The sequence below is a fragment of the Canis aureus genome, chromosome 4 (assembly GCF_053574225.1).
Source record: "Canis aureus isolate CA01 chromosome 4, VMU_Caureus_v.1.0, whole genome shotgun sequence".
NCBI classification, from domain to species: domain Eukaryota; kingdom Metazoa; phylum Chordata; class Mammalia; order Carnivora; family Canidae; genus Canis; species Canis aureus.
In genome coordinates, this window is record NC_135614.1 from 43,454,196 (window position 1) to 43,480,352 (window position 26,157).

The window sequence follows — 26,157 nt, forward strand, 5'->3', positions numbered from 1 at the left end:
AGGAAGGCATGTGGGTGCCTATAACAGAAACCCAACCACAGTGGCTTAACAAACAGGGGTTTATCTTTCTCAAGTGATAAGGAATCTAGAGTAGGCACCAGGGGCTGGTGAGCTACTTTAAGAAGTCATCACGAACCCAGACCCTGTCTAGTCTATGGAAAAAGCTTGTGGCTTCTGTTCGACTCATTGCAAGTTGGCTATGCCACCTCCAGACCTCACGCTTCCATTTCAGGCAGGAGGAGGGGCAAGTAGGGCAAAGATTAAAAGGCACAAAACTGCATGGGTAATGACTCTCCTTCTTTTCCGGGGAGTAGGGACTTCTCCAGAAGTTCTATCCAGTAGACTTCAGGTTATATCTCATTGGCCACAGCAGAGTCCCGTAATCTCCGTTATCTGCAAGGAAGTGTAGGGTGTTAAGTATTTTGGACGTGGAACATTTACAGCCCCAAACAAAATCCAGGTGAAGTCAGTAAGGGAGCAAGAGAGAGCAGATACTGGGTGGGCAGGCAGCAGTGTCCGCACGTCGCCTCCCCAGGCAGGGCCCATCTGGAGGGCATGCTCAGCACCTAACCACGCTCCTACAAAGGTACAGGTGATCCTAAAGGTAACACAGAGTTGCTGGAGGTTTAAGGAGGAGGTAGAGGAGGGCTGACATCACGTGGCAGAAACTCTCTGAAAATCCCATTGGAACATCCCTCATTTTTCCTGCTAGTTCCTGTCCCTGTTCTAAAGGCCTTTCTCTTTCCTAACATCCTGTTCCTCTGTGTCTCCAACCTGTTCATGTCCACCTTCCCCTTCATGCTCTTCTTAGATTCCCTCAGCCTACATCCTCAACTAAGCCAAACAGAAGGTAGTGGCCAGCTGCCCAGCACGCAGCCACCAGTCCTCAGGCAGCCCTGTGCTCACTGTGCCATTCTGAACATGAGTCTCGGCACATCCCTGAGAGGGACTGGTGCTGGGGGAAGGAGGAGCCACTGCTTAGGGATATTGCAAATAAAAGAGTGGGAAGCCTGGGTCGCACAGTCGGTTAAGAGTCTGATTCTTGGTTTCGGCTCAGGTCATGATCTCATGGTGGTGAGATTGAGCCCCAAGTCCAGCTCCACACTCACTATGGAGTCTACTTAAGACTCTCTTTCCCTCTCCCTCTGCCCCTCCCCTTCTTCTCTCTCTCAAATAAATAAATCTTAAAGAGAGAGAGAGAGAGAGAGAAATCAAGAAACCTGACCAAAAGCCTGATTGTCTCAGGACTCAGAGCAAACCCCAGCACCAACCCTGCTGCCAGGTGTGCTAAGGGGGCAGGTGAGCCCGATAAACACATTGTTAAGATACCCTACCTAGCCTCTGCACCTCTGGCCTCAGAGGGGACCATGTGCCCTCTTCCCTATGGAGAACCTGCCAGGCAGCTTCCAGCCCAGAGTGGGAGCAGAAGCAAAACTAACCTCTGAGAGCCAGCCAGACTCCAGCTCATTAATATTTATTATTTATTTTCACATATGTTACTCACATAAAATTTATTATTCACAGAGGGTGTGTCGAGCGCAGAGACAAACACAGGACACACATCATCTCGTTCAGTGCTCACAAGCCCTGAAAGGTGGCCCTTGTTAGTATTCTGATTCCTATTTTACAGATAAGGAAACAGAGGCTCAGAGAGCTAAGGGTATGCCCCAAATCAGAATGCTGCTAAGTGGATGGACCAAGATTCAAACCCAGCCTGTCTGACCCTAGAGCTTCCACTCTAACCCCTGTTTTCTAGCCTCAGTTAGAATGTCAATGGATCGTTTTCTATGGCTCAGCATTAGTTCCGTGGAAAGTATGCTCACCCTCTTTTCTGTTTCTGGTATTGGCACCCTGCCTCTCCTTCTTCGAGCACCTTCTTCTCTTCCTCTTGCCACCTTGTCCCCGGGTCCCTCAAAGGGATCAGATGTGGGAAGAGAGAGGTTTGCAAGAAGAAAATTAACCATGGATGCCACAGAGTAGGGCTTCAGCCCCAGCTCCATCACCTGCAAGCTGAAATTCCTTTAACATCCCAGAGCCTCAGCTTTCTCATCTGTAAAATGGGAACACTGATGGTTTCTAAATCACAGGATGATGTGAGGGCTAATCAGGGTGAGAGTAAGACAGAGCCCCAGAGTCAGTTTTTCACAAATATTTCTTTCTCCTTTCCCCCTCTCTGTTCCTTCAGGAAAGCCTCTTTATTGCATCCCCACATCTAGAGAACACTACCAATAGCCCTGCTGAGAGAGGCTTTGGGGTGTCATGGTGGTATAAGGGCCCCGACCCCTTCTTCAGGCTGGCTTCTCACAGCTTCTCCATATGGAAACTGAGAGGGACCCTGAAGTCTGGGGTAAGAGCTTAGGAAGGGGTCACAGCATGACCAAATTCGGCCCACAAAACAAAACAAGTTGTTTGGTTCTACAATTTAGCTCTCATAGTGTTTGTGTGTTTGCTTAACTTAAAATTATTTGTCAATACTTCAAACTCAGGCAATTTCACATAAAATCCAGACTTGGGGATTCCCTTTGGAAAAAAGGATATCTGGCAACACCAGGCCCACAGGCGTTTTATGCAACATCTAGAAGGTGTCGCTTTGCTTTGGGTAGGTGGGGGAGGTGTATGCTTTGGGTTGCTGTGGTCCTGGCTACTCCCTATTTCTCACTTTCTCTACTCACCTGGCCCAGGGCCCTTCCTGTGGATTGTAACCTGCCCATGTGTCTTCATTTCAGAACTTGACAGAAAATGACATCCAGAAGTTTCCTAAGCTCCGGGTACCGTAAGTACTGCCCCTGATTCCTTGTTTGGGGAAACAGAGGTCGGAGTGGGAAGTAGTCCAGGGAGAGCTGAGACCCTCACTCTGTCACTGTTGGTTTACACTAGGAAAGTGAGCAGGAAGAGTAGAGGCAAGGGCAGGGGATGGGAAAGAGATGTGTCATGATACATGGAGAAAAAGAAGTAACGGATCCAGCCCAGCTGGTGTGTTGGCTGCTCTTGCCAAAGACAAGCCTGATTGGGGACCGTGTTTTCATTTCCTCTCTCCCAGTGGGGAGACTTGGGCACCAGAGTCATGAGACCTGTTTCATGACGGTGTCATCACCAGAACAGTGATTGCTTAAGCTTTCTAGACCTCAGTTTCCAACAACTTAGTAAATGACAGAGTTGGACTAGATGAAGAATGACAATGGACATCATTCTGGCTGTCAATACCAATTGCTTGGATGGCTTCCAGGGGCACAGTCTTAAGAATCCTGAGGAAGGGAAGTGGGATGTAATGACTGATGTACACCCCACATGGGTGCTGAAATGAGATGCATCGTGCACCTCTTACCATGTGTTTTCATTCCTCTAGGAAATGTCTCACATACTCAAAAGCTTACTGGAGCCAGGCAGGTGATGTAAATATGTAAAATGTGCTAGGTCAAAAAATATGAAGTCCTATCAATTTCTCTTTCATTTTACCACCTTTGGATAGACTATGAAGAAATATTTCTCTACTCTAAGAAAAATAATAGTACAAGTATGATGATAAAAGAGGTCATCAACACAAAGCCTCACTGTTGTTGAAAAAATAGGGGTCGTGGAGACTGTGGCAAATCAGAATGATGATTTCTATCTGAAGAGAGCTCCAGTCCATATGGACCCAATGATGCCCAATCTTTGAAATTATCAAGTCACTAGAACTATCAGTTTTATGTAATATATTCTTCATATACATAATAATAAGTATGTAATAGAATATATTTTTGTGTATATGTATATACATATATATACCTGGTCCTTGAGAGCATTTGGGTTTGCATCTTCTGGTCCCCATACAATAGTAATACTTCATTCATTTAAGGAACTGCTACTAGATGCCAATATAATGTGTCAGGCCTTTGTTACTTAGGCTACAGACATAAGGAACAGATTCCCTACCTCAGGACACTCACATTCTAGAGGGAGGGTCAGAAATACAAAACAATCATACTTCGATTACGATGGTGCTGTGGCACATGCAGGTACATGTTCCTCAGGAGTATGAAAGGAAGAGTCAACTTTGGCAACAATGCCAACAATGGCATTCAGGGAAGACTTTGGGGAGGCAAGGAGGCTAAATTGGATTTTGACATATACCAGAAATGGTCAGATAAAGAATGGGTTGAAGGACATTCTGGGAATATGTTGCAAAAGCATGGACACCAGGGAGTTTAATGAAACTGCAAGTGGGTCAGAACAGCTGGGGCACACACAGAACAAAGAGGCCGCAGTAACTGGTCACAGATGAGAAGGATCCTGTGAGCTGTCCTAAGGAGTCTGAGAAGGGTGGGGAGGTGAGGGCAGAAGGGAGCACACAGAGGTCAAACTGGTGTCTTGGCTTTCTCCAGGGCAGTGTAAAACACAGCAGGGTGGGGGGCCCAGCTGCAAGCAGGGATACAAGCTAGGGGGTAATGGGCATGACCCTGCTAATGGAGTAGGAGCCTCAGGGAGGGCCGTGGCCCTGCACAGGCAGGGTGAGGGGATTTAATCAGAGCAGTGGAAGAAAAGAGATAAGGAAGGCACTTTCAGCTCGGAAGATTCTGTTTTATCTTAGGGCTGAGCTCACTTGCTGTCTGGAGCTATGCTTGAGTGTCTGGAGAAGGAGGAAGGTGAGACATGGTTGCTAGTGTGGAAGGCGGACTGTAAACACTCATGTTGTGGGTGTGGTAGAGGTGGGGCATTTCTTTAGCCTCCAATGCACGCATGTGTGCTCCAGGCAAGCTAGGAACCTGCCCATGGAACACGGAGGTGAATGGGGAGTGCTGGGGTAGGCGTCTAGAGAAGGTCCTGGTTGCCTTGATTAGGAAACTCTATGGGTTACTGTCCCTCTTGACAGACATAATAACCTGTCCCAGCTCTATTTATAGAGAACTCTGTGGCTGGGATGAGTCCGTAGTCCACTCCCAGTTTCCCAGTCTATAAAATAAAGGAATATGACCATGGAGGCTCCCTCTTCTAAAGGTTATAATTTTAGGTATGAACAGGCAGACAGAAGAGCTTAGTGAGTAAAAATGTAGGCTCTGAGGTCAGACTACTTGAGACCCAATTCTTCCATTCACTAGCTATGAATCTGTGGGCAAGTTATCTGGGTTCCTCAAGCCTCAGCTTTCTCATCTGTAAAATGGAGATCTGTAATAGGAGAACCAACCTCAGGGAGTTAGCAGGAATGTTAGAGAAGATAATGGGGGAAATAATAGTAGGCACTGAACGAGTGTTAGCTGTTTCCATTACTTTACACAAAATCTCAATGAACACAGTTCTAAGTTTTTATTAATCATGCTATGCTGTCAAAGGAGGGATTGAAGACTTAAAAGGCATGGGTTTTGGAACAAGAGAGAGCCAAGTTCTAAAGCAAGCCCTGCCTCCCACCAGCCATGGGACCTTGGGAAAGTCCCATCGATCCTCTGAGCCTGTGTCCTCACCTATTTTTAGGGAAAAGAACTAGCTCTTGGGAATGCTGGATTTTATAGGAGGCAGCCCACATAAGCTGCTTGGTATTGTGTAGTTATTCAATTGTATAGGATTGTTCTGTTCCCTTGTACATAGGTTCATTTGCCATCATCATTACCCTAAAGGGCTATGGGAAAGAAACTGTGTTTATGTACAGCAGACCAAAACAAGATTGCACTCCTCTAAATATCTTGATTTTCTTTCCCCATGCTTAAAAAAAAAAAATCTCTATTAAGTAGATTTGTAAGAAGGCAGATTCTGGTGAGGAAGGCTTTGTCTGCAGATATAGCTACTCCCTCGGACAGTTTCTCCCAGAGACACCCCAAATACTGAAATGGAGGAGAGTTTCTAAATAAAACAACAAAGCAGGGCCGCCCTGGTGGCTCAGCGGTTTAGCACTGCCTTCCGCCTGGGGTCCCAGGATTGAGTCCCGCATCGGGCTCCCTGCATGGAGCCTGCTTCTCCCTCTGCCTGTGTCTCTGCCTCTCTCTCTGTGTCTGTCATGAATAAATAAATAAATTCTTTAATAAAAAAATAAAAAATAAAACAATAAAGCCTCCTATATAGGGAGGGGCTTAAAATCCATGGTATAGCTGAGCCTTATCTGGCTAAATTGGAATACAATAGAATACATGTTAAAATGTATGTTAAAATCTGCTGATGCTTATTTGGAGCTTATTTTAAAAATGTGATGAGTTTTGTATTTAAATCCATAGTGTAACTTAAAAAAATAAGAAGGGAGTGATGCGGTGGTGGTGTAGCCAATAGATAGATGTTGGATGGGTCTATATCATGAGTTCCCATTGCACCCATTACCGAGAGTGGAATTGGGCTAGGAAAAGCTAACTCCTATCAGAGAGGGGATGCAGTAATATCTGGTTATTCGTCAATCCTCCTGTGAAAGCTGCAGGCCTTCTAACAGCAGAGTCAAGTCTACCTGAGAAATAGTAGGGAAAAAAGGAGGAAGTGAGGACCAAGGGAGGGACCCAGAGATAAGTGGGCCTTTCCCAGGCCCCTCAAAAAAATGTGACCATGCCTTCCCACAGAATTGCTACAGTGACAGATCTGTCTCCACTTTCTCCCATTCATGGGCTAATCTCTGTCCAGGGAGCCAGTCCTCCCCACAGGGGAAGTGCTTCCTCTCAACTGACGGCCACTCCTTCTCCACCAAAGTAAGTCCTGAAAACTTGACTTCCCAACTCAGTTCCATATTGAACTTGCTCAAGTGGCCCTCGACAAAGCCCTCTCTCAGTGTCTTGCTTCTTTGGTGGTAAAAATGGGAACAATCTGCCTACCACAAAATAAGTGTGAAGTGCCAATAAAATATTAGATGTTAAAATTATAGGGGGTGTATAAAGCTGAGGAGCAGGGAGACCATGCTAGGCCTTCCCACATGTGGTTCTCCCCTGAGGCCTGTGATGATGGTGAAAGGCACCTCCCTGAGTCCCAAGACCCACACCTGGCTTCTCATGTCACAAGGACAGAACTTCTGGAAGCCTGGCTCTTGGGTCAAACCCTGTGCTCCTTTAAAGAAGGATGGAATCTATTTGCAGTGACATGGATGGAGCTAGAGGACATTATGCTAAGTGAAATAAGTCAGAGAAAGACAAATGCCACATGATTTTTTACTCATATGTGGAATTTAAGAAACAAAACTGGTAAGCATAGGGGAAGGGAAAGAAAAATGAAATAAGATGAAAACAGAGAGAGAGACAAACCATAAGAGACTCTCAATCAGAGGAAACAAATTGAGGGCTACTGGAGGAGGGTGTGGGGTCACTGGGCCTGGGCATTGAGGAGGGCATGTGATGTCATGAGCACTGGGTGTTGTATGCAACTGACGAATCACTGATGTCTACCTCTGAAACTGGTAATACACTGTATGTGAACTTGAATTTCAATAAAATCTAAAACAATAAAAAAATTAAAAATAAAGAAGGATGAAACGCAGAGCAAGAGCCAGAGGCAGTGTGACAATGTGTGCTGGGTGCGGGTGGAAGGACTGAGATGGGGACAGAGGACTGGCGGGCAGTGAGGCCGACTGGGAGCTGGAGGGGTGTGCTGCAGGAGAGCACAGGGCCGACTTCACCTGAACCTTCTGGGTCTGGGAAGGTGGGGTCCTGGGAGGGAGCAGCGTGCCCTCTGAAATCCAAGTCCAGGGAATAAGGCTCCCACCGAGGGATGCCGGGAGAGGGAGAGAAGGAAAGCTGTCTAAAGCTCTTACTGAGAGCTCTGGTGAGAAATGTGTGTACACTGTAACACGAACACATGCGACAATGTGGGCACCAGAGAGATGCCTCCTGAGTGACCTACTCTTTCGCTGTGCTAAGGGCTCTGGTACGTCCTCTCCCACTTCCTTCTGCCCTGGCCATCCCTTCTCTCTCCCTTCCCTCCTTTCTGCTGGTCTTTCTTTGTATGCTTTCTTTCTTACTTCTCTGTGACCAGCAAAGTTGATTTCAAAACCCAGAGTGGACCTCTACTTGCTCTTGGTAAAGCACAAGAGACCGATGAAAAGGAGGCCGTGTCCTCCTCCCGCATCTCCTCCCCCTCCTCCCCCATCTCCTCCTCCCCCATCATCTCCTCTTTCATCTTCTCCTCCTCCCCCATCTTCTCTCCCTCCTCTTCCCCATCTAGTCCTCCCCTCCTCCCCCTCCTCCTCCTCCCCCAACTATCCCCCCACCTCCCCCTCTTCTCCCCCTCCATCTTTTCCTCCTCCCCCATCTCCACACCCTCTTCCCCCCTCCTCCTCTCCTTATCCTCCTCCTTCCTCCTTCAAATTAAAAAAAAAAAAATTCCAAGAATAGCAAGAAAAAAGATTGATTTCGTAAAATTTACAGACTATAGGAATCACCAGGAAATTGGTTGGTGTCACTGCTCCCAGGCCTCACTCAGCCCTGTAGGTTCTGACAGGTGAAGTCTACAGTGAGCCTGGTAATCTGTTTGTAACAGGTGTACCCAGTGTAATTCCAAAGTCAGGCTGGTCAGGGATTCCCTCACCAGGGCTAACTCTCTTACTTTGCTGGTGAAGAATTTGAGCCTCGGGAGGACAAGTGCCTTGCTGGAGGTCATGCAGCAGGCAAGGCTTATGGGGCAGGATGCTGCAGTCAGACTCAGGACAAGGACCCACAGTCTGTGCCTCCTAACATCACCAGGAAAGTCCTGCGGCTGAGAAATCAAAGCCTGGCTGCCGTCACGTAGCAAGCAAGGGATGCAACCACCCTTGGAACCATCTTGCTGCAATGGCCTGACTTCCTGTCAGAGGTTCAGCCCCAATTTGGAGGCCAGCTTATCCCTAAAACAAGACAACGCAGAGAGAATTATGTCTACATGCTGCCCAGTCCCGGTGCTGAGTGAGGCCTGGGGTTTGCGGGGAGGAGGAGGAATGAGTCACCTCCGGCCGCTCACTGTCACTTGGTTCCCTGCGGGTGTGAGAGTGGGGGACTTTGAAGGTTCGCACACAGAGGCGGCAACCAGCTCTTTGCCCGGCCCACGGGCCCTGCCACCTGCCACCGGCCCACTCCCCCTCAGCAGTGGTCACAGCTGGCTCAGAAGGTGTTCTCAGAGGCCTGCCGACACACGGGGGCCCCGGGAGCCCCTGTTTGGCTGGCCTGGTGGGCTCGCTCTGCATTCTGTTGCCTCGTTGCTGCTCTCTGTCAGGGCCTGCGGTTTGACATTTCCTTCCTTCGCCAGTTAGAGCCCCGAAGGCCTCCAGCCTGGCTGCTAAAGATACTGGTGAGAAGAGACACGCAGAGAGCGGGAGGTCCTTCGGGATCAAAGCGGCGTGAGCCGGTCAGAGAGCCAGGCTCTTTGGGAGGGGCACCTTGAGGGGCGCCCGGCCCCACCTTCCTCAGCTCCTTGCTGCCAGGTCATCTGGGTGCCCAGCCTGCTGGTTTTCAATTGCAGCTGCGCCCTACCCGGGCGTCCCTGTCCTGCGCCCAGCCCCACCCCCATTGCCTGTATATATAGACAACACTTACCTAGAATTTCACTTCCCTAAACGTTCAGCGTTTGTCTGTCTTTCCACGGGCATGTTAAGCTCCTTGAGATCCGGGACCTTTGCTTTGTTCCTCGAGGCTCCTGAGCTCTCAGCAGAGTTCCTGGCGCTTTGAGGGCCCTTCCCGCATACTGTTGGGTGGAGCATGCCTGCTGGGAGGGCTGCTGCGGCCACCACTGCTGCCGGATGTGGCCGGGATGCCCACGCCAGCAGGGTTCCTTTGGTGCCTCTGGAGGATGTCAGGGGCAGGGAGGAGAGGGACTCCCAACAGCTTCTCAAAATGATTGCTTAAAGGAAACAAAAGATGTGTGTCACAAGCGCTCCAGTGGCGGTGTGCTCAAGAGGTCACCGCAAAGTCCCCACTCCCTCTTTAAAGCATCTCCTCCCCGGGTGTGAAATCCTAGCAGCGACATTACAATGGAGGACGAAGACTTGCCCTCTTTCCTGCTCGGTCCCCTGAAGTCCCCAGGGTGTTTATAAAATGTATCCTGTCATTTGATTGACGGAGAAGGGCTCAGAGCAGCAGTTCCCTGAGACCATGGCGAAGTGGGGGGCGGGGGGTGGGAGCCTGGGGGAGTGATGAGGGAAGCAGGAAGTAGTGGATGCAAAGGGCCACCTTTGCTAACTTAGCAATTCTGTTTGAGGCCAGACTTGCTACCTTGAGATGGTCACTCAGCTGCAGGAATGTTGATCGTGGCTCATTCTCAGATGGGCCACAGGCTCAATTGCATCGGCTCCTGGGGAGCTTGAGGCATAGAGGAAATTAACACGAGGCTATGTTAGGTTGGAAATCGGGGAGTCTGGCTTCAGGGGCGGGTGTGTTTTGTGGGGAGGGAGGGCTTCATCACTGAACCGCTCTGTGAACCTCTGTGGCCTCATCTATAAAATGACCTTGGGTTAGATCATCTTTGAAGCTCCTCCTAGCTGCCTCCAAATCTCTAGGGAATACTGAGCCTGTTTACTAACGAGGGTTTCCTTGGTCTCAGCAGTGGGTGCTAAGGGAGGCTGGAATCTCCTGTCCCGGAGACTTGAGAGACCCCGTGGATTGGACTCTTACTGCTGGATGTGCCTGAGCTGCAGTCCTGTTTGTGAAGGCCCTCCCTGTTGTGGGGTTTGAGGATTTGCTAGCTCACAGCACTCGAGGACTAAGAGCATCTCCAAGGGTCCTGGCCAAGGTTGGCCTCAGGACATGAGTGAACCGGGGAGTCTCCCACTCTGCCGGGTGTGCCCTGATTGGGAATGCTTCTCCAGAGTTTATAAAAAATCCATGTCACCGAGGAGGAGGCACGGGGGCGGGGGAGGGGGGAACAGGAGGGAGATGAAAGGAGATACAGGCCAAAGAACAGCTCACCCCAGAGCTCCCGTCAAGCTCTGCAATGAGCAGCTGATTCCTCCAGGTTTCAGAGGTGGTCTGAGGGTTCCTGGAAGCCTGACATCACCACAGGGATGTTAAACCAAGAGTCAGGGGACCTGAGCCCCAAGAGCAGTAAGACAATAAAATACACAGTGGCTGTATCAAGGTTGTAAGGCTACAGAATTTCTGAGAAGGGGAGCCAGGTGAGAGCTGGCAGGTCTTCACAGAGGGTCTGTGAGCTTCACTGAGGAGGCTGAGCCAGCACAGAGGGCCTGCTGGGCAGAAGCAGGGGACCGGAGAGGGGATGAAGGCAGCAACTGCTCGGGGGAAGTGAGGAGCAGACGCCCAGTGGAGAGGACTGGCTGGAGGCCAGTCAAGGAGGCTGGCCAAGGTTGGCCTGGATGTCCGATGTTACGCAGATCAGGGAATTCCAGGACTAATGGGAGAGTTGGACTGGGAGAGAGATGATGGTTTTGTCACCTTACCTGTCCTTTATCTTGTAGGATTCTCAGTAAGTTAAGTCAAGAAATCAACAAGAATGAAGAGAGAAGGAGCATTTTCACACGCAAGTGAGTAGGGAATCCAAGAGCCCAGTGACACTGTAATAAGACCCAGAGAATTTTCAAATCCAAGCGAGAGGTCCAGGACTGCTTTTGCCTCGATTTTCGACCTACACCACTCCTTCAGGCCCAGGGTCCTGAAGCTGGTGCCAAGGAGGGAATTGGGAGCTCCTTTTCTTTCCCCTTCATCCTGCTTGTTGGCCTATGACTTCAGGGGAACTTCCCCCAAAGACACAGGCAGTCATGAGCTCCCAGTTACACCACCAATGTGACTCTGATAGGTTCTAGAATTTGGGGGCAGCTTGGCTCAGGTTGCTGAGCAGTCCTGGGAGGTGAGACAACCCCCTGTGGGGGGCTCCTCCCGCAGGATGGGATTGAGGAAAGAGGGAGGTACTCCTAAGCCAGTATACCACTAATGCAATGCTGTTTGCCTTTGCAGACCCCAAGTCCCACGGTTTCCTGAAGAGACAGGTAAAGGTGTCAGGGGTGAGAGTGATTGCTTTAGGAGGTGACAGGCAATTCGGTTCTTCTGTCTGCCGATTCCTGGGATTCCTGGGGTATTGTGCAGATGACCTTATTCATTTGTCTGTCAGATAGTTCGGGTCCAAGGTGAGAGCAGGAGAAATGGTACCATGCTGGGCACCTGCTTTATGCCCCCTGCTCAGCTGGGAGCCTCTATAGATCTGAAATGACGAACTCTGTGGGGAATCCTGGGAGGACCCAGGCTTTGACTGAGCAGCTGAGTCAAGCCAGTGTCCCTCCATCTGGATCTTTAAAGCTTTAAAGAAGCTTTAGGGGTAGGTCCCCAGTGTCTGTGTATTTTAAAGCCCTCTTGGGTGACTGTTCTGTGGGGAAAGGTTGAGATCCACTTCTGCCTCCTGGTAGAATGAGCTGCTCAGGTGGAAATTCTAGAGCTGATACTAAAGCAACCCTCAGATATGAGGAAGGTAGGATGAGGGCCTAGGATGGGCAGTGGCGTGAGAGCACATCAGATGGGATACTGCTTTGACTTTCCCTCTAGAGGCTTCTTTTGGTACTGATAATGGTGTTATCTTCTTCCACAGAAAGCCATGAAGAAGACAATGGGGGCTGGTCATCCTTTGTGAGTATGGTGTGGGCTCTTCTTCTACCCTTACAGCAGTTTGCAGAGCACCTTGGTAATGAGGAACTAGCATGATGCCAAAAGGAGCAAGGCCTCTAACCCCTCAGGGTGCCATGAAATATGTTCTCTAAATGTCAGATAGTAAATATTTCCAGTTTTGCCATCCATTCCAGCCTCCAGCTCTTCTACTCACCTCTGCTTTTATAGCACAAAAGCAACCATAGATGATAGCTGAACAATTGAGCTTGGCAGTATGCCAATAAACCTTTGTTTACAAAAACAGGTGGTGGGCTGGACTTGGCCCATGGGCTGTAGTTTGCAGATCACACCATTATTCACTATTATCACCCCCACAGCAGGGCCTTCCCAAACTCCCTCCCTAGATGGTACACACGAAAGTAGCTTAAAAGAGCTTGTCTTTTTTTTTTTTTTAAGATTTTATTTATTTTTTTAAATTTTTATTTATTTATGGTAGTCACACAGAGAGAGAGAGAGAGAGAGAGGCAGAGACATAGGCAGAGGGAGAAGCAGGCTCCATGCACCGGGAGCCTGACGTGGGATTCGATCCCGGGTCTCCAGGATCGCGCCCTGGGCCAAAGGCAGGCGCCAAACCACTGCGCCACCCAGGGATCCCAAGATTTTATTTATTTATTCATGAGAGACACAGAGAGAGAGACAGAGGCAGAGACACAGGCAGAGGGAGAAGCAGGCTCCATGCAGGAAGTCCTAATCGGGATTCGATCCCGCGTCTCCAAGATCACCCCCTGGACCAAAAGCGGCGTAAACCGCTGAGCCACCCAGAGATCCCCAAAAGAGCTTGTCTTATAGATCTAAGTTCCCACTGCTGACACAGAGGGAGAGAGATTTCAGAATCAACTATTCACCCTAAAAGACCTCAGGGACGGTCTAGTCCAATTGGGTTTTATGTTTGAGGTGGTCACAGTGAGCCCTTTGAGAGTCTGATGGACTTTGGATATCCTCTTCCCAGAAGACTGTGTTCAGGGTTACTGTGCATGAAGCTGGACTCTGGCTAGGTGCTCAATTATGGCTCACAGCCCAGTGTGTTCATTTTACAGATGAAGCAGCTGAGCCCTGGGGAGAATGGGACCTACAAAGAGCCACACAGCTAGTTAGGGGCAAGCCTGGGACCCAGGTGGGGGTCCTGGGTCCTCAGTCTAGTGGTCCTTCTGGTGAGCAGCTGCCTCAGTGCCTTTAGGAAACAGGGAGAACATCCCTTGTCCTATTGAGATTCTGGCAAAAGGAAGCAATGCATTTGAAAAATGCTAGCTATGTCTGTGCTTTCTATAAAAAGACAAAGGAATTGGACAGATTTGTTTTGTGCAAAAGGGAAAATAGACCAGAGGTTCCCCCACACTGTGTACAGTTTTGCACAGAAGCTGCATCTTTGCCACTGTTGGCCACGTGGCTTCTTCGGTGTGGGAGCCCAGCCTGAGGTTGGTGTCCTTCCCTCTCTCGATGAACAAACTGAACACAGGCTTCCCATTAGCCACTGCCTCAAACGCTCATGGATTTCACTGCATGTCCAGCCCTGCACAGGGCGCTAGATGGGCTGGGGTGGAGATAAGGAATCCAACCCTGTGAGCATTTTATAGCATGGATATCGCATCCACACAGCAGAACGTGATTAGAAACAAATAGATGCATGCAAATTTAGGAGCCAAATCATTGGGGAAACCCACTGTTCTAGAAGTGGAGAGGAAAGGTCTGCTGTTGAGGAAGGTGTTCAGGGTAAAGGCTGGTAGAAAGCAGGAGCAACAGGGCTGGGGTGTGTAGGCTGAGACCATCTAGGGATTCCTCTCTTTTGTCAATGGCAGCCCCCTCCCTGGAGAGGGGTGGAGGCCACTGTTCTCAAGACCCCTGACTCAGGGGCTCCCTCCCCTGCTCTCAAGTTATAGGAACACAGAAGACACAATGAAGTCTTTCTCAGAGTTCAGGAAGACACTCAACCTCACTTTGCCTTCCAATATTAAAAAATATATATATTCCTCAAATCCAGCATGAACACAGGAATGTTTCAATTGAACAACTTAGTCTTTCTTAAGTCATCTAGCAAAGCTATGAGGGTTTCTAGGCTATTGGTACACAACTTTGCTCATCAAGATGCAACCCCCGTTGCTTCTTTTCATACTGCTGTTGACTGTAGAGAACTGCCCCGGGCCCATTTATTACCCACCTGACTTTGGCATCAGAAGGATAAGGCACTTGCCACACAGTGGCCGATGGTGCCACCCCTGCTTGGGAAATCATTATTATGACTGACCCCTTTCATAAGCTGCCTCAAAGGCAATCACTCAATCCCCAGGGCGCGCTTTCCCTGAGACCCATAGAGAAACACACGTAAAATACGACACAAAATTTAAAATTTAGAAAAAGAGTCCTTTCTAAAAGAAAGCAGCTTTAGGGAGATCCCTGGGTGGCTCAGGGGTTTAGTGCCTGCCTTTAGCCCAGGGCGTGATCCTGGAGGCCGGGGATCAAGTCCACACTGGGCTCCCTGCATGGAGCCTGCTTCTCCTTCTGCCTGTGTCTCTGCCTCTCTCTCTCTCTCTCTCTCTCTCTCAATCTCTCTCTCTGTGTGTGTGTGTCTCTTATGAATAAATAAAATCTTTAGAAAAAAAAGAAAGCAGCTTTAAACTCAGTGTCAGATGTGACGAATAATAAGCTGTTGTTTCTATACACTCAGCCCTCAGCCCACAGAATCGCACAGCCCTGACTCTCCCCTCTCAGACACAATTTCATCTGCCTTCTAATTAATAGGCTTTGGTTATCTGGTTTCCCCATTAGCATGGCCTTCAACACTGCATGAAGTTATGATGAGAAGAATGTTTTGAGCTCAGGCATACTAAGAACAGAACTGACAATGAACTAGTGGCATCCCAGATGCTCCAGGCACTTAGTTTCTCTCTTCGTGATTCCTGGAATAAAAAAACACATTTACTCACAACAGCGCTGGTTCTCCTCACCCCTCTATTCCAGTGTCCTGCTCATTTCGTGTGCTTTTCTCTCTTGTGCAAAAAGGGGTAGAGGAAAATGCCTTGTGGTCTAAAGGATTGGATGGAGGGCCCACTCCACAACTCGCTGGCCCTGTGATAATGCATTCCCCAACCTCAGTGTCCTCATAAATAAAATGGGAGTGATGGTCCCGGTGCTGCTGCCCCCCACACCAGCACTGTTGGGAGGTTTGGCAGAGAGAAAATCGATGCAGGCACACGGGTACCACAGAAAGCTCTACAAACCGGTCTGTCTCCGTCACTGTGTTGGCAGGAGGATGACTATGAGAGCCCCACCGACGATCAGGACGGGGAGGACAATGATGACTACGAGTCCCCCAACGAGGAGGAAGAGGCACCCGTGGAAGACGATGCAGATTACGAGCCGCCACCCTCCAATGATGAGGAGGCCCTACAGAGCTCCATCCTGCCTGCCAAGCCCTTCCCCAACTCCAACTCCACCTACATCGGTAAGGCCCTGCAGCCCACGCACCAGCACTGCTGCCCCGCTGCCCCTCACGGGCCTGTGCCCACGCAGCGCAGAGCTTCCTTGCGGCCATGCGGCTTTGGACAGGTGCTCCCTCTCTCTGGGCCTCAGTTTCCTCATCTACGAAATAGGATAATAAAAATATAGACCACAGACGTTTGCTGGGAGGATGATAAATATTGCAGACAAATCATTGCCTGTGGTGGCTGACACTGACACTGAACTACCACGTAAGGTATTCGGCAGTAATAATAACTCATTTCATGTATTACTTAGGTACTCAAGAGTACCTTCCCATTTCTCCCCATCTTTCCACCAACTCATAGTTATGTGGGACTTCTTCTACCCACAAACGGCCACAATCAACATAACAATACTGAGGGGGTGTGACCGTAACTTCAAAATAATTTTTTATACGTTATTTAAGATTTTTACTGTCAATCTGTTCTTATCAGCCTGTGTCTCCTTCATTCATTCATTTATCCATTCAACAAAAATGACTGGTCTATTGTGAGCCAGGCATCATTCTAAATGCCAAAATTTGAAATCCTCAGGAAAGAAGATGTAGCCCTTGCCTCATAGGTCACACTGTAGGAGTGGTGGTGAAAGAAAACAGGCTCATGCACACTTGCACAGCAGAGTATCAGAGAGTCAGCTAGAAAGTTGACAATCTATACCATAAGCAAATGGACACTATCCATCTTTCATGCTGTAGAACACTTTTGCCATGTTAAAGCCCTTTCACACTTTGTCAACATTTTGTTTTGTGTTTTTAAGCACAGTCTATGATATGGGGAGCAAGGATGATGCCGGTTTCATATACAGGGAAATGGAGGTCCAGAGAAGAAATGATTAAATGATTAAATCAAGTGCCTTATATGTGCCAGTTATGGAGACACAGAGTGAAGACAGTCCTCACCCCAAGACTTCATAGTCTAGTGGGTGAGGTAACATCAAATGCACACAGCACAAATGCCTTAATTAAACCATGATATGTACTTAGGAAGACAAATGCGGGTGAGAAGGCTGGGACATATGCCTAGTCCAGGCTGCTTCACTTAAGATATGAGCTTCAAGTTGCAGTTCCACAGATGAGTGGGAGTTGGCTGTGGAATTGGGGTAGATATGGAAAGTGAGGGTGGGTATTTTCAACGGTAGGAACAGTTGTGCAAAGGCTCTGGCTCTCAGGAGGACAGCATGTCAGAAGAGCTGAGAGCTGGCCAGTGCGGGTAGAGTGGCATCAGATTAGACCAGGCTTGCCCAGGTTCTGAGCCCCACTCCCTGTGGAAGAGCAGTACCTCTCCAAAGCTGGGATTGGGTCAGGCAACAGAGGCATGCTGGGCACAGAATGTGAGAAGCTCTCAGTCACTATCCTGGCCTGGTCTCTACCCCATCAAAGAGAAGGGACATCGCTAGCCTATCCACCTGGCCTTGGGATACTTCAGTGGTTCAGAATACTGAGTTTCTTCCAAAGCAAGTCCAAGTAACCAGCTAAGAATGTGTGGTTCCAGGGCCCCGGGCTGGCTCTGTCATGGAGACTGCGACTTCTGATCTCAGGGTTGTCAATTTGAGCCCCATGTTGGGAGTACAGATTAAAAATAAAATCTTAACAACAACAAAAAAAATCTGGGATTCCGTAAGGGGAGTTGGTGACCAGCCCCTCCCTTTAAGGGAAGAGAGGAGCAAAAGGAGGAAGTGGGAAGGGGAGGTCAGCCCCAGAGCATTTGTGAGGGGAAGGAAGGGGACCCAGGACAGAAGGCACGAGAGCAGACCTAACCCTGCGGGGTCACCTGGGTGTGCGTGTGAGAGTGTCTGAGACCCGGGCGGGCAGGCCTTGGGCTGGTGGGGAGCTGGCGGGGAGCTGGGGGGGCTGGTGGGGGGCTGGCGGGGGGCTGGCGGGGGGCTGGGAGAGCTGGCAGGGGGCTGGCGGGGGGCTGAGGGGGCTGATGGGGGCTGATGGGGAGCTGGCGGGGGGCTGGGGGGGCTGATGGGGGCTGGTGGGGGGCTGCGGGGGGCTGCGGGGGGCTGCGGGATGGGGCGCCCCCGCCTCCCCGCGGCGCAGAGGTGCTCGCAGCCCCCGGCCGTGGTGGGGCATGTCTGCTTTCATTTCACTGCCCTCCTGCCCTTGCCCTTCCGCAGACCGGCCCCCGACCAGCAAAGTCCCGCAGCAGCCGCCCGTGCCCCCGCAGCGGCCGATGCCCGGGCTCCCTCCTCCGCCCGCGGCCCGGAGTCACGCGGTAGGCCCCCTCGCCCTCCTCCCCGGGGCTGGGTGCGCTCTGATCCCTCCTCTGCCAGAGACCAGACGGTAGGGACCTCACCCGGCGCCGACCAGTGAGCGGAGATTACAGACAGGCTGCGAGCGTGCAACCCGGCACCGGCAGTGGGGCCTGGGGGGTGAGACCCTACTGGTTCTTGTCCACATCGTAGTGCATGTCATCATCGGTATTTTCTTTTTACCCAAAACAAAAATTTTTTAAAGAGTGTATTTATTTACTCATGAGAGAGAGAGAGACAGAGGCAGAGGGAGAAGCAGGCTCCACACAGGGAGGAGCCCCGTGTGGCACTTGATCCCGGGACCCCAGGATCACGCCCTGAGCCAAAAGCAGGTGCTAAACCGCTGAGCCACCCAGGCATCCCTTACCCAAAACAATTTAAGCCACTTCAATAATGAGGTTGTGCTATTATCTCCCTCCCCTTTGAAATTAATCAAAGCTTTGAAATAAACGGGTAAGTAAATGGTCCCTATGGCCATGGCCTGGAGCTCGGGGTCACTTTCTCTCACCTGCAAGACGTGTGCCACCTGCCGGCCAGAGGCGGAAATGCCGCGGGCAGGTGGCTTGAGCCCCCAAGGCTCACAATGCAGTGAACCTAGAGGAGAGAGAGGCGGAGAACCCCCTTTCCTCTTTCTTCAAGCTTACAGTCGCAGGCCCTGTGGGTCCAATTAAGTACTCAGAGAGACCCCCAGAAGTTCAGGCTAATGTGCCAATAGCTGGAAACGTGTTCTCTTCGTGAGGGGTCTGAGAGATTTAAGGGTGGTAGGCAAATGCCAGTGTCCAGGCCTAGAGGGAGAGAGAGAATGTGTTTTCCCCAAATCTCAAAATGCAGACCACTCCACAGTTGGGACCTTTCATCTAAACATGCGTGGCTTCCTCCTGCTTGTGCAGTTTTCTTGCAAAGAGCGGGGAGACTCATGGAGATGAATTGATGTACAAAAACATTCTGCTTTGAAATCTGAAGGCTTCCACCGCCACTACTGGGATGCAGAATTCACTCATTCAGTCAACAGACAGTTATTAGCTGCTACTGTGTGCTAAGCAGTGTTCTAGCTGCTGGGAATAGAGCACGAACAAGACAAATAAGGTCCTTGCTTTTATGAAGTTTCAATTTTGGTTAGGGAGAGGCAGATACTGAACAAGTAAACAAATATATACACAAGACAATTTGAATAGTAATGTGTGATCAGGGAGACAGAAAACCCAGTAACTTGATGATGGGTGGGAAGGCAACATTGAGCTGGACAGAATGGGCCAGTTGTGGCAGGAGGTGGGGAAAGGACATTCTAGGCAGAGAAAAACACAAGTACAGAGATGAGAAAGAGGCCATGGCATGAGCTTGAGATTTTGCAGGAACTGTAAGATGACATTTAGAGTGGGCGCCCAGTGGACCCTGGAGAGAGGAATCTAAGAAGGACTTGGAAAGATGGATACACAGCAAGTTCTTATTGTATTCCCTATGAGAGGGGCCATTCAAGGCAAGCTTGGCAAGGGAGTGACATGCTCACTCCACTGCCATGCAGATAATACCTTGGATGAAAGAGTGTGGGATGGGGAGCTCAGGTAAGAGGTTACTGTCCAAGAGAGAAATGATGAGGAAAGTGAACAGTCAGGCTATTAGCGGCAATAAGGCCACTAGGACTTGTGGCTATATTCCAGTGAGATGCTACTTAACATATGGATCTTTTTTAAACAGCCACTCCCCCCGCCCCAGCCAAACCACGAAGAGCCTAGCAGAAGTAGAAACCATAAAACAGCAAAGCGTAAGTACAGGGGCTGCCCTCCATTGCCCACCAGCGTACCTGTTCCTTTGGCGCCAAACAACTGCTCTCTTCTTAAAATTGACTTCTGTCTTTTCCCCTTCCAGTCCCTGCTCCTTCCATAGACAGAAGCACGAAACCTCCCCTCGATCGTTCCTTGGCCCCATTTGACAGAGAGCCCTTCACACTAGGTTAGTATTACTCTATTTGATGCCAAGTAATCATGGCCAATATGTATGGGGTGCTCACAGCATGGTTTTCACGTGCACCACCCTGATCATAATGGTACTGTGATGTGGGACTATTAGAATCACCCTCATTTCACAGATGAGGCAACCAAGGCACAAAGAGATAACTTTCCCAGATCACTCAGCAACCCAGTGATGGGGGTAGAGCTCCTGCTGTTAGCCCTGTGCTGGGCCTGCTTCTTCACGGGTTCCAGGTGCACACGTATCTCATTGTCCTCCTGAAGGATGGTGCAGTAGGCATCACAGTGTGGCGGGGGGGGGGGGGGGCGTCGCGCAGGCAGAGACAGGAGGCATGGAAGAGTGTTGTCAGCTACCTTGGCTGCTACTTAGCAGCTTACTGACCACAGGGACCATATGTGTTCAGAGATGTCTCCTTACTTGTAAGGTGACTAGAAGAAGAAAATGCTTGATAAAACTCCAAGGTGCTATTAAAATGTCAAGGTCCTTTATTGTTGCACATGTGCTGTTGACCAAACTGTTTGTATCCTACAGTCCTTTTCCTCCAAAATTGGCCCAGAGTGTTGTTGGAGTATGGCTACCTCTATGTAAAGCTACTTTTGATTCAATTCTAAAATTTTCTGAGCACCCACTATGCGGCAAATAAATACTTTATCTACCAAAAATAACTTACCCATATTATCCTCACACCAACCCAATGAAAGGGGGTGTATTGTTACCCCCATTTTGCAGATAATGAAACTGAGGTTCAGAGAGGTTGGCTAACTTTCTCATATTTGCATAACTCGGTGTAGGATTTGAATCCATGACTGACTTCACAGCCAGTGCTCTTTTCCACTACATCATGGGACAATCAGAGACCTTGGATTTTCCTTGCTATGGGGTAGGGAGTTTGGGAAAAGGAGCTGTGAGCCTTGAAAGTTAAGGAGCCTCAAATCCTGGCCACACCCAACCTTCCTGACCTGCACTTCGAGCAAGGCAGTTAGGCTTTTGTGGCCTCAGATTCCTCTCTGTGTGCAACAAATTTCAGTTCTTAAGGCTGCTGCTTGGGGCTGTTTTCTACTGTACCACAGCTCTGATGACTCATGCAAAGCTCTGTCGGCTGGCTGTTTGAGCTCAGACTGGTCTGCTGCAGAGAGCTGTTCAAATTATGTCAAAATGAAGCCAGAGAGATTAAGTTCAGACCCCAGGTCTGCTTCCTACCAGAAGTCAAAGCATCCAGGAAAGTGGAATACTGGTATGAAATCCTTGAGAGTCACCTCCTGCACAAAAGTTTCCTTTTGATAGATTCTTTTATAAAAAAAAAACTTTTTAAAGCCTTTCTTGACAATACGTACTCTTGATTACTTCTTTGTTCATGATGTTTTGAGAGTACTAGCCTCTTATGATGCTCGGACTCTTAACAGAGACCATGCCCAGAGACTATGCACAAATCAGGAGATTTTTTAAAAAAGAAAATCTACATAAGCCTAAGAATATAAATCTAAGTTTTCTTAGTAACCCTGTAAGGTAGGGTTCCATCTTAGGCTGAAGTTTTATGAGTAATAAACTTTTCTTATACCATGTCTCCCACTGGGCAGTGAGCTTTTCACGGGAGGATCAGATTCTTAGGACCTGTCACAGGCCTGGGTGTATATCATGTTGTGAAAATCATATCATCATTCACCTTGGGGTGTTAACTGCACAGAGGTATGAGAAGGAAGGAAAGGAAGAGGAAACATCTGGCCCCCATGGATCATGTACTTGACCCTGCATATAAATTGTTACCTGATCCTTACAACAAACCTATGCACTTTTAACCTATAAACTTCACTTTACAGGGGAGGAAATTGAGACTCAAAGACCTTAGATAATTTGCTCAAGGCATACAGGATTTGCTTATAGACCTAGTTGAATACAGTTAAGTGGTACTTCTTCCTGCACTGAAACCATAGGGCATATCTACTCAAAGGGACTCCAGACAGAGTAAAAAATAAGTTGCTTTGAATGACTTTGCAGTGCAGAGTTCTCAGGTACACCTCGCATTTCTTTAGGGAGCCTTCATGTCATCTGTTCTAAGAAAAAAGTAAAAGGAAGAAAGAAATAAAACCCAACAAAAGTTAAGGCGGTATGACTGGCACCCCATCAGGAGTATCTCCTGAAATGCTCTCCCCCCACATCGAACATTTTCCCGGACAGGAAGTGTAATACTTTATGTAATGTCCAATGTACCACGAGCCTGAAGGAAAATTAACCCCTCCGGGCAAATGGGTTTATTTCAGATACAGGAATAAACTTAGGCTACCCACAGAACTTCTTAGTCCGTGAAAGACGCATGAAATCCCAAGTAGACATTAATCCTTCTTATCATCAGTTACATAAAATCAAATGTGGAAAAAAAGCATAGACTCTGGAATACTGTTTGTATGTACACAACTCTGTGTGGCCTCGGGCAAGTCACATAGTTTCTCGGAGCCTGTAAAATTAGGTGCTCTAGGTGGGCATCTTCCACATCCGAAGTCTGTGATTCTCCAGAGCTTACAAGATCAGCCCCCTCACAGGGCTCGGGCTCAAGGTTTCATTAAGGGATGAATGGATACCTCCTGCTTAGCTGATAAAGTATTCACGGCCTGCCTGCTGTTTGTCCTTTACAGGAAAGAAGCCCCCGTTTCCTGACAAGGTAAGCTGTTTCCCTGGTTTGTTATGTCTGTCGTTATTTTTGTTTTATTTTGTGTCTTTTCTTTGTTCTTTGAAAAGTGCTGAGGACACTCACATCTCTTCTCCCCTGTCTTACAGCCCTCAGCCCCAGCGGGAAGGTAAGGTGCCCTGTTGCATCTGTGTGAGGGTGCAGGGTATATGCTGTATCTCACTCCTCCTTTCTCTCAACCCTGCAGGCCTCTCGGGGAGCATTTACCCAAGATGCAAAAGCCTCCTTTACCACCAGCCACAGAAAGGCATGACCGGGGTAGCCCCCTGCCAGGGAAGAAGCCACCTGTGCCCAGGTAACTGGCTTCTGTTGTGTGGGTTTGTCATTCAGAGCAGTGACGGCAACAACCTGCCCAGCAGTAGCCCACAAGGAACTACAGATCCCGGCTGCTCCCGGGGAGCAGCGGTTGGTGTTGCGGCTGTGGCTGGAGGAATTCTGGCTTCTCAAGTTGGATGCCAAATCCCGGGTCCTTTTGAAGATGATAGTGATGTAGCAAAGAAAGGAGTGGTGAGGGCAGCCCGGGGGCGGGGGGTGCTCAGCGGTTTAGCACCACCTTGGGCCCAGGGCATGATTCTGGAGGCCAGGGATCGAGTCCCAGAGTCCCACGTTGGGCTCCCTGCGTGGAGCCTGTCTCTCTCTCTCTTTACTCCCTGTGTCGCTCATGAATAAATAAATTTTAAAAATCTTAAAAAAAAAAAAAAAAAAGAAAGAAAGGAGTAGGGAGATGCTTCATTGGGAGGATGGGAATGGCTGCCGTCTGTGGAGAAGGCATCCTCAACCAGTGTTTTCCTTTCATCTCAGTACGTGGGAACGGTACCTGCCGCATCATTTTTCAAGTCAGGTAACAGAGAGGAAATAATTGGGGGAGGTTTTTAGGGCAGTGTAAGTGTCTTCCTCACCGTCCAGCCACATTTTATAATGCAGAGTTCTGAAGTCCAATATTTCTAAAGTTACTGTAAGGTCTTTTGGGGCCTATTGCACCAAATGGCATAAATGTATCTGAGGTCCGTTTCCACCTTACTGCATACTAAGGACACAGCCAAGGCTTCTGTTTTTCTCGTCCGTGCAATGGGGCCTCCTAGCTCTGGCTGTCGTGTGGCTGGTGTGAGGATTAAACCAGGGCCATGGCTAGAGGGCACTGAGAAGACCTCAGGAATCAAGTTAATATTTTAATGGATGTTTTAATGGATGTTTGAATCTTTTAAAAAAACAAAATGAATGTAAAAAATATATAATGAACAAAATACCAAAAGTGTAAGTGAACACCTGATGGGAGGCTGACACGTGAAGCGTCTGACAGAGGCGGTGGCGCTCAGTATATTCCTTCTCTCATCCCCCCGACCCGGGAGAGCGTGACGTCAGCCCAGATACACGGCTGCCTGCCCCAGCTCAAAGGCAGCTGTCACCAAATCTGTGTGACTAGCTCACGCATCTGGGAAGAGTCCCAGAGCAGTAGCATTTTCTGTCTTCTTTTCACCCAGAGGGTGAGCCCTGAGATGGCTGTTTTAAGACATCAGCAAAGGAGAATATTACCTAACATGTTTTCATTTGCTTGGAGAAACATCTACTCGGTGAAGTTTAATAGCTACTAAAGAGTTAGTTTGCTGACTAAACCTTTTTTTAAATATATGTGATTATTTGCTGTGGTAGCTAAAAGAATAAAGGTTTGCCTAGCTCAGCTCACAGTGGTGACAGAACTTTGAGTCCCCAAACTTTCCCTCCGCTCCTGCTCCCCTGCTTTTCTGCTGGGGGCGGGAGTTTCTTCCCATTTTATCACGGCTCAGTGGGTTTGATTTCTCATTAAGTCGAACACTGAGGCTGGCTTGCTGGAACTCCTCATGCTCAGTTCTTTTTCTCTGCCCTAATTCGTTTCAGGCATGGATGGGGACCAGAGAGAAGAGAGAATGTAAGTACAAAAACCCTTTTGGTAAATGCCCGGCACAGGGCAAATCAGCGCAAGCTCTGTGGAGCTTGGGGTCGCTCCTTTCTCAGACTTCACTAAGACCTGGCACAGGGAGCAAAGCCTGCACACAGTAGGCCCTTAAGCTGGTGCCTGTTGGGGCCTCTATTATTTTCTCCTGCCCCCGGTGTTGCATTGCTTAGCTCTGGTCCCTCTGAGAAGTCCCGGAGTGGTGGGGTTAATCACAGCCCCATGTACCAGGTGCTAATTCACAATGTAAAGTAACCATAGTTGGAGGGAAGGATGAAAGGAGGGATACCCAAGAGTCTGGGTCTCACAGCTAAGTTTACGAGGCCTTTGTTTTCCCTTTTAATAAGTCCACAACCTGAATAACAGAGGGAATAGCAATTACTGGATGCCTGCTATGTGCATGTTCCAAGCTAGGGAATGTTTGGATGATAAGCTGTTTACCTGGGAAACAGCAATGGAAGTTTTATGTCCAGTTTTAGCAATGAAAATCTTAAAGTTCCAGAAACCCCATCAGGTGCAGGCAAACTGGACTGAGATAGTTGGTCACCCCAACTTTACACATGTTTTGCATTTAATGACCTTATGAAGAATCATTGTTTGTTTTACTAAGAGGAATTCAAAGTTCAGAGGGGTAAGATACTTATCACAAGTTGTGCAGCTAGTAATTAGCCAGGATTGGAATCCAGGTCTGTCTGATTTCCTGGAGACTCTAAGCCCTCTGGAGGTGATCACACCCCTATCACTATTCAAAGGCTCAGCCCACAAGTGCCTGCTATCTTGTAGCTCTGTGCTAGATGCTATGATGGTTCAGATAAAGTGCTAAGATATGAAAGATGAGCAGACCCACATCCAACATGCTCAACAGCATGTGATCATGAAACAAGCTCTAGCGATGGAGGGAAGAAAGTAATTGATGGGGCTTGAGGACCCAGGGGTGATTTCTTAGACTTGAGATTTATGATATCATTGAATGATGGGGAGGGCACAGAATAGAGTCTTCCTAGGAAAAGCCCAGATGTATTACAGCCTCAGGAATATCCCGAGCAAAGGCACGTGGGTGACATTGCCCGTTGACCCTAAGGATATAGCAAGGACAGCAGCTTGGCTGTAAAGCTGTAGGGACAAAGAGGAGACAAGGTTGAAAGTGAGGGTAACATTATATTCTTGAGGTTCTCAGTCTCTGGAAGGGTTGACGGTCATGTCGTGAGAATCTGAGAGTTGTAGAAAGAAACATGACATGGTTGTAATGGTGCTGAAGAGGTATTTCATTGTGGCCATTTACTGAGCCCATGTGTACTTATTCATGGAGCCCTCTGCTGGGACTCCCAGTT

General features: G+C 48.8%; 1 protein-coding gene and 1 long non-coding RNA gene across 4 annotated transcripts in view; one reads left to right on the forward strand and one right to left on the reverse strand.

The window, feature by feature from the left end:
* The window catches only part of LCP2 (lymphocyte cytosolic protein 2), a 44,491-nt gene that overhangs the window by 7,139 nt on the left and 11,195 nt on the right, over window positions 1-26,157 (forward strand). Inside the window, exons 3-14 of the mRNA XM_077895570.1 lie at window positions 2,727-2,773; window positions 11,318-11,383; window positions 11,814-11,845; window positions 12,439-12,476; window positions 15,759-15,954; window positions 18,111-18,208; window positions 19,941-20,007; window positions 20,112-20,195; window positions 22,844-22,869; window positions 22,986-23,005; window positions 23,084-23,191; window positions 24,772-24,802. Coding sequence (XP_077751696.1) covers window positions 2,727-2,773; window positions 11,318-11,383; window positions 11,814-11,845; window positions 12,439-12,476; window positions 15,759-15,954; window positions 18,111-18,208; window positions 19,941-20,007; window positions 20,112-20,195; window positions 22,844-22,869; window positions 22,986-23,005; window positions 23,084-23,191; window positions 24,772-24,802 — 813 coding nt within the window. The remainder of the gene's footprint in view (window positions 1-2,726; window positions 2,774-11,317; window positions 11,384-11,813; window positions 11,846-12,438; window positions 12,477-15,758; window positions 15,955-18,110; window positions 18,209-19,940; window positions 20,008-20,111; window positions 20,196-22,843; window positions 22,870-22,985; window positions 23,006-23,083; window positions 23,192-24,771; window positions 24,803-26,157) is intronic.
* Window positions 46-11,641, reverse strand: LOC144312645 (uncharacterized). 3 transcript variants are annotated; one of them, XR_013378176.1, is made up of 5 exons: window positions 11,300-11,641; window positions 10,812-10,889; window positions 10,119-10,205; window positions 9,444-9,747; window positions 8,267-8,758 (listed from the first exon to the last, which is right to left on the reverse strand). It is a non-coding gene; the product is annotated as an uncharacterized LOC144312645 (long non-coding RNA). The 3 variants fall into 3 exon arrangements; XR_013378175.1 differs by lacking the exons at window positions 8,267-8,758; window positions 10,812-10,889 and adding an exon at window positions 46-393; XR_013378174.1 differs by lacking the exon at window positions 10,812-10,889.